We start from the raw sequence: 13067 nt of genomic DNA on the forward strand, positions 1-13067 counted from the left end.
TGTCAGCTTGTTTGCCATTCTAAGTTGTATAAAAAAAATATATAGCGCTGATATTTCATACCGTTAGGTGATTCATATAATTATTATATCGGCTTTTTAATGTCCACTGCTGGATATAAGCCTCCTTCTGGGGGTTTTAGTTGCCACGCTTGGCAGGCAAATTGGCAACCGCAGTTAGACTTCAGAGATTTTCTAAGAGGGACGCTGCTGCCCATCCCTCGCCCTCCCTTAGTCGCCTCTTACGACACCCACGAGAAAGGAAGGGGTGGCCTATTCTATTTTGGGACCACACGTCCAAGGTTAGGTGGTTAGGGTGGGCCCTATACCTAACCCATAAACATTTGTGGAGTCAGCTGATACTAATATATAATAAGACGGTATGTCTGTTTAACTGTCTACATTTTTTGTAATTTTTCTATTAGTTTTTTTTTTTTGTAAAAAATATGCAGTTTTTTTTTATTGTTATTATATCGGTATTAAGTGTGATGACAATTTATACCAAATAATGTCCAAAAAATTCAAATTATTATTAAATTTTATTATGTACGTGATTCTAATTGTATTATTTTTTTAATTATTTGACAAAAAAGTGATCTGAAGTAAGGATGAGTAACATATAATCTATATATTGTATTTACAATATCAATAAATATATTGGCCCAATAACAGATGTATATTTTTTTTTGATGGGTGAAAATGGTATGGTAACCCCGCCTGCGCTAACGGTATACGCTGGCGGAGTACCAGTGAAGAGTGATAGATGAGAATGAAATGAGGCCAGTTAGCCCATCATGATGAATTCATCAGGAATTAACCTTGATAGTTTCCAGGGGGAACCGCGAGGAGGTCGACCTGGTTGGGTATTATGCTAGCAATGGGATTCTCAGTCTCCATTACTAACAATCCCTTTCCCCCCATAACAGATATATTAACTATCAGTTATCCAATATATAATATCGAAAAGAAAAACCCGCTTATAATAAATATATCATAGATATTCGATACATATGGGCGATATCGCAATGGGTGATCATCGATATCCAGAAGAACTCGATATATAGATATTGGATATTACTCATCTCTAATCTGAAGGCGAATGTACAATATATGTGATAGACTTTATTTATTATAAGATGATTTTTTTATTATAATAATTTTAGTTTGTGTATTAAAATATATTTTTTTTTTTATTACAATTTTGTTTTTTTTCATTCCTTTTTTTTTTAAAGATTATTTTCTTCCTGCTAATTTAAGGTTTAGGTATAAGATAATCGAAGTCTAAAGTGTAATTCTACCATAATTTTACCAGAAGAAGACTTTGTGCAAAAGTCGTTTGCTTGGGTACTTCTGTCCCATTCGTGTTTCTACCGTGAAGCAGTTGTTTGCATGGTTGTGAAGGGTGGGATATGGCAGGGAATTTACAGGGTACAGAGCAATAACAGCTGAGTCCTCAGGAATGGCACGGCATGGGAGGTATCATAGGCGAAACAGTAAACTCTGTAATGTCCATGGTACTGCTCATGTCTATATGTTATAGTATATAAATATGCGATAGTTTCCACTTTCCATCAGGTGGGCCGTCAGCTTGTTCGCCATTCTATATTGCATAAAAACTCATATTTTCATGATTCCTGTTTGGCTGTCTATTCGTATTTCATAATGACTTGCAAGTTCTTTCATCATTTTTCATTACATATTGACAAGTAACTATACGAAAAATATATTAGAATTATTTGCTTATCATGCAAAAACATAAAGTTAAAAAGCTGGTTATCACTGAAGCGAGGTCGATTGAATATTGGCATCTAAATTCGATGACTTCTGTTATACTGGTATAGGATAGAGTGGTAAATATATAAAATAACCCACGGGTAAATGGCGGATATCGTGCGTGTGAAGCCGCGGGAAATAACTAGTTTATACAATATGAAGGACAATATTGACTTAACAGAAACCCTCGAGGCGAGAGAGTTTCTATAATGTACCTAACAAAATATTTATTCTCCCTAAATTCTTAGAACAAATGTTTTATTTAGCTGAAATCAGAGAACAAACAGAAAAATGCCTACTTCTTTTTTTTTTGCTTATCTTTTATTATTTTTTTGCTAAATTATAATTAAAAATACTGATAATACATAACTGTTATGTAGTATGTAGTATGAATTTATTTAAATTTGGCTGTGACGTGGTTGGGGACCTTGAGTAAGTCATGCTCACTAAAATGCCCAGACAGGTGGTGGTGTGGTGGGCTGGGTTATTGAGTTTCCTAAAATATTGTCGGACGCAACAATGGCTGACTCGTGAACGGGTGCTGCCTGTGGGATCTGGTCTGGTCTGGTCACTTCATCCGATTTATTTTATTGATTTATTTTAATTATATACTATATATTTTAAATTTATAATTAAACTTTTTTGAAAAAGCTTTTGAGTTTCTTGCCTGTTCTCCTTGGCTGAAATTGCGTTTTGAATAAGCGGTAATGAAAAAATGTCAATTGGAAAATGTTTAAATAAATCATTTTATTTTTATACACAGTTTATTTGAATAAGAATATTTCTTTTGTATAATAGTTCTTGGTTTGGGAAATAGAAATACCTAGTTACCTAATTATTATGTTTTAATTTAGTATCATTCTTTTGGGATCACCAATATAATCACACAAAACTGAATCGTACAATCGATTATAAGCAAAATCGTAGTTAATCTAATGTTTATAATTTTAAATTGTTTCGAGTCCCACGTTGGGCGCCAAACAGCCAATATACCTATAATATTATTATATCTTTTATGCGACGGCGCGGGTGGGGTGAGGGGGATGGGGGCAGCGCCTCCTAGTCTCGTTTTCATATATCAAGGGTATCGCCAGTTGCGCCGCGGCGTTCGTACCGTAAGCACGTCTGCGTTTCGTTCGCGTACACAAACCGCCCACATATGACTCAAGGACCGGTTCGATTGTGAGTGGTTTACAAGCTTACATAACTACTCTTACATACAAATAATAACTTTTTTTTTTCATTAATTAGTCTGTTTTTTTTTTATGCATTATTCATAGACCGCTAAGAAATATAGATAGAGGCGCTTCTCATGTAACCATGAACTTAAGGTTCTTTAGGTACTGAGGTATTCTATTGTCTCATTGGGTAATACTGACTATAGTCAAGTTGGAAATCCAGGCTGTAATGTAATAAATATAACGTAGTAACATCGCGTTGTTTGTACCTACGCACTTCTGAATAATTGACTAGGTTGTCTGACAAACATGAGTTATTTTTTCCGCGTACAAGCTTACTAAAAACAATTTTGTAAATATTGACATGGTTAGAGGTACCTAATAGGACACACCTGTTCCTAGATTTATAAATATCATAGCTTGAAGTGTGTAATTTTAATGTTATTAATATGATAAAACTGTAACTAGACGAGTAATAAAAAAGTATAAGGGGGGAGGGAGGTCTTAGATTGTATAGCATCGAACCTCAAAAACGGATCAACTTTTTGTCAGCTAATTGTCAAATTAGTTGACTCTTTTTTTAATGTTTCTATATACTTACGCACATATTGTATCTTGACGTATCTATATTTATTTATTTAATAAGTAAATTAAGTTTTTGCGTATTAAAAAGGTGCAGAATTTGTTAGACAAAATAAATAAATATAGGAGTTGTAAAGGAATCACTCATAACTATTTATCACGCTAAATTGTATGAGAAAGTTGACCCGCTGTTATCGAAGCATTTGTATGGAGACACTCTATCTACATAATCAAAATGGGGGGGGGGGGTTAATATAACACCAAAAGTAGCTTAAACAATAATTTTCAGAAGCTATAGGTTTACCATAAAATCTGGTGTGTGTTTTATCTTAATATTCCTTCTGAATTCCATACATACGAAAACTTAAAAAGCTAAGTCAGTTAGCCCATCGTGACGAATTCAACTATAAATTAGTCACGATAGTTTCCAGGCGGAACTGCGTGAAGGTCGACCTGAAAGGGTATATTGATAGCAATGGGTACTTACCTTCCCATTACTAACAATCCCTTCCCCCCAGAGGCTAAAGCTATAAAATACCTACATATCTATTACTAAGTACACATTAATGTTGCTTATATTTTTGCCTTCATGAATCATTCTTTGGGTCTTATCATCTAACCCACAAGATTTCAATGTACTGTTAATTGTATTTATTACATAAATTTCTGTCCGATAATTTGCTTCAAATATTTATTTTTTCCTTCGTGTTCGAATCTTTAAAAATGTTACATAACATGTGAAATGCATTATTAAAGTTTTTTTCTTTTACATTGTCTATTATTTTACTTAATTACTTGATTTTTGTTTATTCACAATGCTCTTACCAAAATTGCAACAATTAACTCGATTAGATAATAGTAACTGTTAAGATCCAATATTGTATATTAACATAAAATATTTTTTATTCTATAACCATCAAGTAACAATATAAATTTTGTATATGCAAACACTGATTAATGTAGCATTGTAAGACGGCGATCTGTTTCCGTTCGGGCTTCCTCCATCAACTTTCATACGGGTCACTGTAAATTTCTCATTTTTGTGGAATAAATTAAATAACTAAAACAATTTCAGCGTATTTTGATTCCAACAGTAATGAAATTAATATAAAAAGAAAAACTATCGTGGAAGGGAAAATAAGCTAGGTATTATAAATACAAGCGTAATACCATTCACTATTTATCTCTTCAGGAATCGTAAACATCTTACCTGCCGAACAATTACGTGATCATACGATGACGCAGCTGTTCTCCTGGTAGATGAAATGAAGTTAGAGAAATAGACATTGATTAAGAAATTATTTCGCTAAATCGGGTATGAAAATAGTGTTCCGTGCGGGCAAAGCTGCTGGGATGAGTAAGGTATCTTTTTGTTCTTACTTACCAAAGGGAGACTTTGTATAAAAGTTTGCCAAACACCTCTGTCCCATTCGTGTTTCTATTGTGAAGCAGTTATGTTTGCATAGCTGTTTCGGTTTAAAGGGTGGGATATGGCAGTGAATTTACATAGGACAGAGGAATACCAGGGTACAGAGTAATAACATCTGAGACCTCAGGAATGGCAATGCATGGGAGTATCATAAGCGAAACAGTATACTCTGTTATGTCCATGGTACTGCTCATGTCTATAGGCGACGGTTACCACTTTCCATCAGATGGGCCGTCAGCTTGTTTGCCATTCTAAGTTTATAAAAAAAAGTTCAGTAGATGGCAAAATACTTATCCCACGGTAGATGCGTAGATAATGTAACACCCAACACAGCAATGGTTCCAACACAAAAGGTTTTCACAACGATCCGACGCTATTTTTGTTCTCAATTTAGTTTATACAGAAAAATGTCACGGATATATGGTAACGATGTGTTAGATCAGCGTCCCTAAACAAACGACAAACGAATCTATCCATAGAATCGTTTTAGTCAGCGCTCACAGGAGTAAGAACAAGATAGCGATTTTTTTTTAATGGATGACAATAAAATGGTAACCCGCCTGCGCTAACGGTATACGCTGGCGAGGATACAGTGAGGGATGAAAGGTGAGAACGAAAAGGCAGGTGATAAATTTGAATTCAGCATGATGGATGGATGGTTGGAGGTCGACCTGTTAGAGTATATTGCTAGCAGTGCGATTAGTTTTTTGCAATGCTAACAATCACCACCCCCGGGGGGGGGGGAAGGGATTGTTAGTAATAGGGATTAGCAACCCCATTGCTAGCAATAAACCTTATCAGGTCGACCTCCTCGCGGTTCCCTTTGGAAACCATCTTGATTGGTTTATTGTTCAATTTGTTACGAAGGGCTAACTGACCTGCTTCATCCTCATCTATCATCCCTCACTGGTGCCCCGCCGATGTATACCGATAGCTCAAGCGGGACTACCATTCCATTATCATCCATTAATAAAAAAAAAAAATCCTAACCTTCCGTCGACAGCGCATGTTGCCATTTCATTCTATCTCATAGACTCGCTGGTTTCCAAGGAGAGCCATGTGAAGGTTGCTAGCGATGCGACTAGTATTTTGCATTGCTAACAATCTCTCGTCCCCCCGGCAGCGCATGTTGCTATCTCATTCTATTTCATAGACTCGCTAGCGATAACGATTGCTCTGCCAATAGATTCGTTTGCCACTTCTCGGGATGGGAGGAAGGGTCAGGATTTTAATAATAATTGAATTGATTGCGTGAATTTCTCTTGAATCATTTTCGCAATTTGTGAATAAAGTAAACTATGTGACGTTAATAAATTAGATAACTTGTTTTTAAGATGAATTATGTTTTATTAAGCGCGTACATGTAAAAAGTATGTACAAATCTTATACTACATAGATAGAATGTCTCCATATTCGAGAAAAACGGGTCAACTTTTTCATACAATTTTTCGTGATAAATAGTTATGAGTGATTCCTTTATGACTTCTATATTTATTTTGTCTTATAATTTCTACATAATTATAATGCGTAATACTCATTTTATTTTTTAAATAATACGCCAAGATACATTGTATGCTTAAGTATACAGAACGCTGATAAAAAAAAAACGAGTCAGTTAATTTTTAACAATTAGCTGACAAAAAGTTGACCCGTTTTTGAGAGTCGATGCTCTATTTATATAATCTAAGGTATAAGTATGTTCGATACTTTAGTTTTCCAGAGTATGGGAACGTTGTAAATAATAGTCAATTGTCAATGTCAACGAATTGTGACCAAACGAATTGTTCAATATGATGCCTACGGCCAATTCTACGTTCAATTCTATACGTTAGAGCTTAAATGATCGCGTACAGCGCGGTTTTACAGATGTTTTCTCCCAGAAACATACAGGAAACTAATGAAATGAGTATTGCAGGCGTTCATAGGTTACGGTGACCGCTTACCATTAAAATGGGCTGTCTGCTTGATTGCAACCTCAGTGGTATAAAAAAATCTATAGTATTTAAATACATTTCAATATTTTTGATGGATCATTTAAAAAGTGCTTTACTAATGAATTGAAACATTAGTCAAAGAATACGTTTCAAAAAATTCGACCATTCAAAACTTTGAACCAACTTTATGTTTTGCTTCGGAATTTTTTAAATACATTTTTGTCATTAAAATCCAATTACTGTGCTGACAGTTTAATACGAATATTATTTATGACGCAGAAATGATAATAATGAAGACATTTTTGTAACATTAATTTGAAATCTTCGCAGTTATCTTCCTTTTTTCTCTTTTATCTTTAATATTTGGGTGTTGCCCGCGCGTAATATTTAATTAGTCAACATTTAATCTTGTTATTATATTTTATTAATTTTATTACGAATAATGAACGATATTATTTACTGTTATTTTATGTCTTTATGAGTATTCGATATTTGTTTTCACTTGTTTTTCATTTCATTTGTTTTTATTCCTTTTTAAACATTAAACTTTCAATATAAAATATAGCAAAATATCTCCACGTTGGGCGCCATTTTATAACCTGATGGAAAGTGGTAACCGTTGCTTATAGTCATGAGCCATTCGTTGCCATTCCTGAGGACTCAGGTATTTTTTTTTATTTAATTATCATACATAAATATATTAAAAAATTGGATTTTTAGTACCACTTAAACCTCATTATTCCTCTGTACCCTGTAAACTCCCACCCTTCAAACCGAACCGCCAAGCAAACACAACTGCTTCACGGTAGAAACATGAATGTAACAGAAGTGGCCAAGCAAACGACTTTTGTACAAAGTCTCCCTTTGGTAACTTTACTGAGTCTCAAATAACATAAGGTCGTATTCCATCCAAATTAAAATATAATCGTCACTTTGTGTTTCGGAGTGCACACAAAGCCGACGTTAGAAAATAAAGACAAAGGCTCTCATGTTGATTAGAGTGGTCTATATACAAACAAAAGATTAGCCTCAAGCTATTAATAGTTCAGTACCTATTCAGTTGTATTGCAATATTTGCGACATAGTTTATAAAAAAAAAAAAAAAAAAAACTCAACAAAGAGACAAATAGATATCTACATAAATAAATTAATTTTCGTTACTCATTTCGTTATAGTCGTAGAATACTGACGGATCTTTATATGTAATCTTTGTCAGATCTGTCAGTACTGTCTACGACTATGACGATTTGTCTGATTAAACTAAAAATGCATATCCATTTATAACTCATAATATCTAGATATCTCAGCCATTAACTGACCATTGCTAAATATAGGCATACCCCATAAGAGGAGTTTTACTAATACTTCATCATCGTATCAGTCGTTTACTGTCCACTGTTGAGCATAAGCCTCCCACTTCGGGGGTTTTGCCAGTGGTTGCCACGCTTGGTAAGCGGGTTAAAGTTTACCTGCGGTTACCGCGCATTTAGACTTTGGTAATGTTTTAAGAGGGGCGCTGCTGCCTATCACTCCACTGTTGAGTTCCCTTAGTTGCCTCTTACGACGCCCACGGAAAAGAAAGATTTTATCTAAAAAAAAATACACAAAATATAGATAGATAGATACTCTTTATTGTTTCCTCAAAAAGATTACAATAGTAAATTTATTATAAATATAAACAATTACAAAATATATTGTCATTTACTCAACTTTGTAGATGAAATATAGAAAACAAACATCATAATTTTAATGAACAATAAATAAACCGAACACAAGAGTAGCTGTAGCTTTACTTTTGTAAATATTATTAGAAATTTTTAGGATTTCCATTGGATGTTTATTTCTGTAAGTGGAAAATGGTTGGTGGTAGATCACAGAGCCGAGAAATGTTTGCTCCCTGCACCATATTATTGCTCTAAATATCTCGCGGCAGTAAAGCAATCAGTTACTTATATTTTGTTAACACTTTAGTGGGCAGATCTACGTACTCGGTTACCTCAGGCTTTTATACGGAATTTACCAGGTTTTTTAAAAAAAAGAGTACCTAACAATATATCCATCTATATATTCTGACAAACTTCATACAAGTCAGAAACATGTCATGTATTATATTTATTTGGTAATGACATTTTATTCTTTGATAGTCACTCGTTTTGTATATAAGTACAGTATCTATTTCTTTGCGTGCCCGCGTTCTCCACTGTCATGAATAATATCAAAGTTTTGGGCCGTTATAACCTTTACACAAACCTTATATATTGGCATGTCTAATATTGATGTAGACAGATACAGATATGGACAGACGACCTCTAGTCCGATCGATAGAGGGGACGACGAAATCAAACCGTCACATCGCCATTGACGGCCATTTTGTAAACGTATTATTGAATTAACCAATATGAATGAGTGAGGGGAAAGGGATAGTTAGTAATGGAGACTGAGAATCCCATTGTTAGCAATATACCCAACCAGGTCGATCTCCTCGCGGTTCTCCCTGGGAACTATCATGGTTAATTCCTGATGAATTCATCATGATGGGCTAACTGGCCTGTTTTCATTCTCATCTATCACCCTTCACTGGTGCTCCGCCAGCGTATCCCGTTAGCGCAGGCGGGGTTACCATACCATTTTCACCCATAAAAAAAATATGAATGAGTATCACATCAGTTCATGGCAATACAGTAAAAGTTCTTTATTTGCGGGGTACATGTTCCGTGAATATGCCGCGAATACAGAAACCGTGAATATAAAAAGCCGAACCACTTATATAGCGGCAATAGCATTGGACAATATATTTTAGGCTAAGTTATAATAAGGTCTATTTTACTTTTTCATTACTCCTTTTGCCAACGCTTTTACAAAGGACACCGATTTTTTTTCATTAATATGCACCGATCAAATCCGTGAATAAAGAAATCTTTAGCTGTGAATATAGAAATTAGGTCGCAATAATGAAAACGCGAATAAAGGAAGCGTGAATAAGAGGCTTTTACTGTATATAATGTTATACAATACAGGAAATAAGTAAGACAATAAATGTAACGATACAATTGTATAAGTACAGTAAGGCGGTCTTATTGCTGAAAGCAATCTTTGCATATATTTATTTTCACGAATACAATGATTTGGTCTAAAAATCTATTTAAGAAAATTGTGAGAGTGCTAGATTTACCAGAGGGAGACTTTATACAAAAGTCGATTGCTCGGGTACCTCTGTCCCATTCGTGTTTGTACGGTGAAGCAGTTGTGTTTGCATAGCTGTGTTTCGGTTTGAAGGGTGGGATATGGCGTGAATTTACAGGGTACAGAGGAATAACACCTGAGTCCTCAGGAATGGCAACGCATGGGGGATATCATGGGCGAAACGGTATACTCTGTGATGTCCATGGTACTGCTCATGTCTATAGGCGACGGTTACCACTTTCCATCAGGTGGGGCGTCAGCTTGTTTTCCATTCTAAGTTGTATAAAAAAATATTCACTATAGACTGTAGGAATAGATAATATAATATAATAATAGGTACTGCTGACAATACGAGCTTATTCTTACATCAAAGTTAAATCAGTAACATAATTACAAATAATGGATATTAATGGATTTCTTGAAACTTAGGAATAAAATAAATTAAATTATACAAGATTATATTTGAAAGGCTTTATTAGCCTTTCAAATGTTCAAATAATATAAGAAGGCTGTTTAACTCTGTATATTTCAGTGTAAGTAGCTACTTATTTATAATTTATGTAAAAAACGAAAATCACAACTTTAAATAAATGATGCAGAGTATAATACAACGCCGTCGGGGGGAAAGGGATTGTTAATAATGGAGACTGAGAATCCCATTGCTAGCAATATACCCAACCAGGTCGATCTCCTCGCGGTTCCATCTGGAAACTATCATGGTTAATTCCTGATGAATTCATCATGATGGGCTAACTGGCCTGTTTTCATTCTCATCTATCACCCTTCACTGGTGCTCCGCAAGCGTATACCGTTAGCGCAGGCGGGGTTACCATACCATTATCACTCATAAAAAAAAATACAACGCCGTCTAATCACAAAGTGCAATTTATATTATACTAGTGATCCTCCCCGGCTTCGCACGGTTAGTTAGAAATTTCGAAAATTATATATATAACCTATGTTACTCGCGTAGTTCACTGCCTTCTCATCCTATGATTGTTGGTTTGGTTTCCATATCCAATTTGTTTATATTTATAAGTACTCATAAGTGCTTGTATTAATATTCTATATGATATTATTTTATTATTATCATTTATAAATACATCAATCGTTAACTGTCCACTCCTGAACATAGACCTCCCCCATAAGGAAGTGCGATTTTGCCAGTAGTTACCACGTGGCTTTGGTGATGTTTTAAGAGGCTGCTGTCTATTCCTCAATCATTAAGTTCCCTTAGCCGCCTCTCACAACACCCACAGGAAAGGAAATAATTTTTTAATTGATGATAATGGAATGGTAACCCCGCCCGCTCTATCGGTATACACCGGCGGGACACCAGTGAGGGATAATAAGTGAAAATGAATACACATGGAAATCAGCACGATGGTTTCCAGGACCACATGGAGGTTGACCTGTCAGGGTATATTGTTAGCAAGACTGGTAGTCCGCATTATTAATAGCCATTTGTTTGCTATTTGTTCGATAGACCGAGGCTATAGCCCTGAATTTAGGACTATAGACCTGAACAGCGTCAAGGATACCACAGAATATAGTGTGACTCCTGTGATATTACAGATTAAACGATTAATTGAATGACAAATGTGCATGGTGTTAGTCGATCATGCGCGGGCTTTTAACGACCATGTAATTTTAGACAATTTAAATAAATACACATAATATTAGCAGAGATTTAAAAGGGTAACTGTTGAGTTTCTTGCGGACTCTTCTCAACAGATAATAACTTCTCGAACCTTGCAATCATAAAAATAGACGATTTACAAGAGCTTCTAAACAAGTATATTTGAATAAAAATGATTTGACATTGGCATCTACCTATCATGCTCATTGCATTCATAAAAAAATTACGATTTACAAGTGCTTCTAAACAAGTCCATTGAATAACAATAAATATCATTAATGGAACTTAATGGGTGTATGGCTTTGTAAATGGTTTCCGCGCCAGTCAGCCGGCGCTTTGACAGGGGTCAGTAAAGTAGTAAAGTAATTTTGGTAGGAAATACAAAATTGAAGTGAATGCCTCTAGACGGATACACAAATAATATTACCTACGCATAAAAGTCTGAGTTATCTGTACTGGGCTGGGGAGGAGGTATTGTTAGTACTCGTAATTAGGCACAGCGGCCCCATTGTTGGCAATGTGCCTTTTTAGGCGACCTCCACTTTCTCCAATTCCGCCTGGAAACCATCGTGATTGAATTTATTGTTGGAATCGTCACTGCTTCATCTTCACCTATCATCCCTCACTGGTACCCCGTCAGTGTGTACCATTAGCGCATGCGCATGGTTACCATTCCATTAAAAAAAAGTTACCTCTATTCTCTATTGGATATCTCTGAATTGTTTAATTTTTATAATAAATGATCATGGGTCGGATATCCTAAAAATACCAGGCCCCCTAGACAAGTGGTAAACGAATTCATCAAAGGAATTGTGATCGGCGAGTCAATCCGCGCAGTTACATTTACGCTCGCGTCACAGCTGCTCATGATTAAGGATCACGAAATGATCTCGAAACTAGTCGAGCTTTCTAATTCTAATTACATGTAAGTTAAACCGATAATTATTACATTAAAATGCTATAAATGATGGCAACAACTACCATTTTTGATTAGGTAGTGTTGTTTTATTGCGAACTGAAGTAACAATCTCTTTTTATTAATACTTATATTATAAAGTATGTTTGTGTGCGGTAATTATGGGTGTATGGACTTGTGCAAAAGTCAATTGCTTGGGTACCTCTGTCCCATTCATGTTTCAACCAGCAGCAGTTGTGTTTGCATGGCTGTGTTTCAGTTTGAAGGGTGGGATATGGCGTGTATTTACTGGGTACAGAGGAATAACACCTGAGTCCTCAGGAATGGCAACGCATGGGGGGTATCATTGGCGAAACAGTATACTCTGTTATGTCCATGGTACTGCTCACGTCTATAGGCGACGGTTACCACTTCCCATCATGTGGGCCGTCAGTTT

At 35.4% G+C, this 13067-nt stretch overlaps 2 protein-coding genes across 9 annotated transcripts in view; both read left to right on the forward strand.

The window, feature by feature from the left end:
• LOC113510443 (oxysterol-binding protein-related protein 1) overlaps nucleotides 1-13067 on the forward strand; it is a 61407-nt gene that overhangs the window by 13982 nt on the left and 34358 nt on the right. Inside the window, exon 1 of one of the 8 annotated variants that reach the window (XM_052894180.1) lies at nucleotides 2798-2952. The exons of 3 other annotated variants lie outside the window; for them this stretch is intronic. In XM_052894180.1, the coding sequence (XP_052750140.1) occupies nucleotides 2930-2952 (23 nt within the window). In that variant the 5' untranslated portion in view covers nucleotides 2798-2929. Of the gene's footprint in view, nucleotides 1-2797; nucleotides 2953-4875; nucleotides 4893-13067 lie in introns of those variants that run through there. 4 more of the 8 variants (XM_052894176.1, XM_052894177.1, XM_052894179.1 and 1 more) reach the window with 4 other exon arrangements.
• Nucleotides 6748-13067, forward strand: part of LOC113513526 (epidermal retinol dehydrogenase 2-like) — a 101546-nt gene continuing 95226 nt past the window's right edge. The window contains exon 1 of the mRNA XM_052894185.1: nucleotides 6748-6751. Within this exon, the coding sequence (XP_052750145.1) occupies nucleotides 6750-6751 (2 nt within the window). The 5' untranslated portion in view covers nucleotides 6748-6749. The remainder of the gene's footprint in view (nucleotides 6752-13067) is intronic.

This window comes from Galleria mellonella, unplaced genomic scaffold, assembly GCF_026898425.1.
Source record: "Galleria mellonella isolate WM207_F2 unplaced genomic scaffold, CSIRO_AGI_GalMel_v1 utg200, whole genome shotgun sequence".
NCBI classification, from domain to species: Eukaryota; Metazoa; Arthropoda; class Insecta; order Lepidoptera; family Pyralidae; genus Galleria; species Galleria mellonella.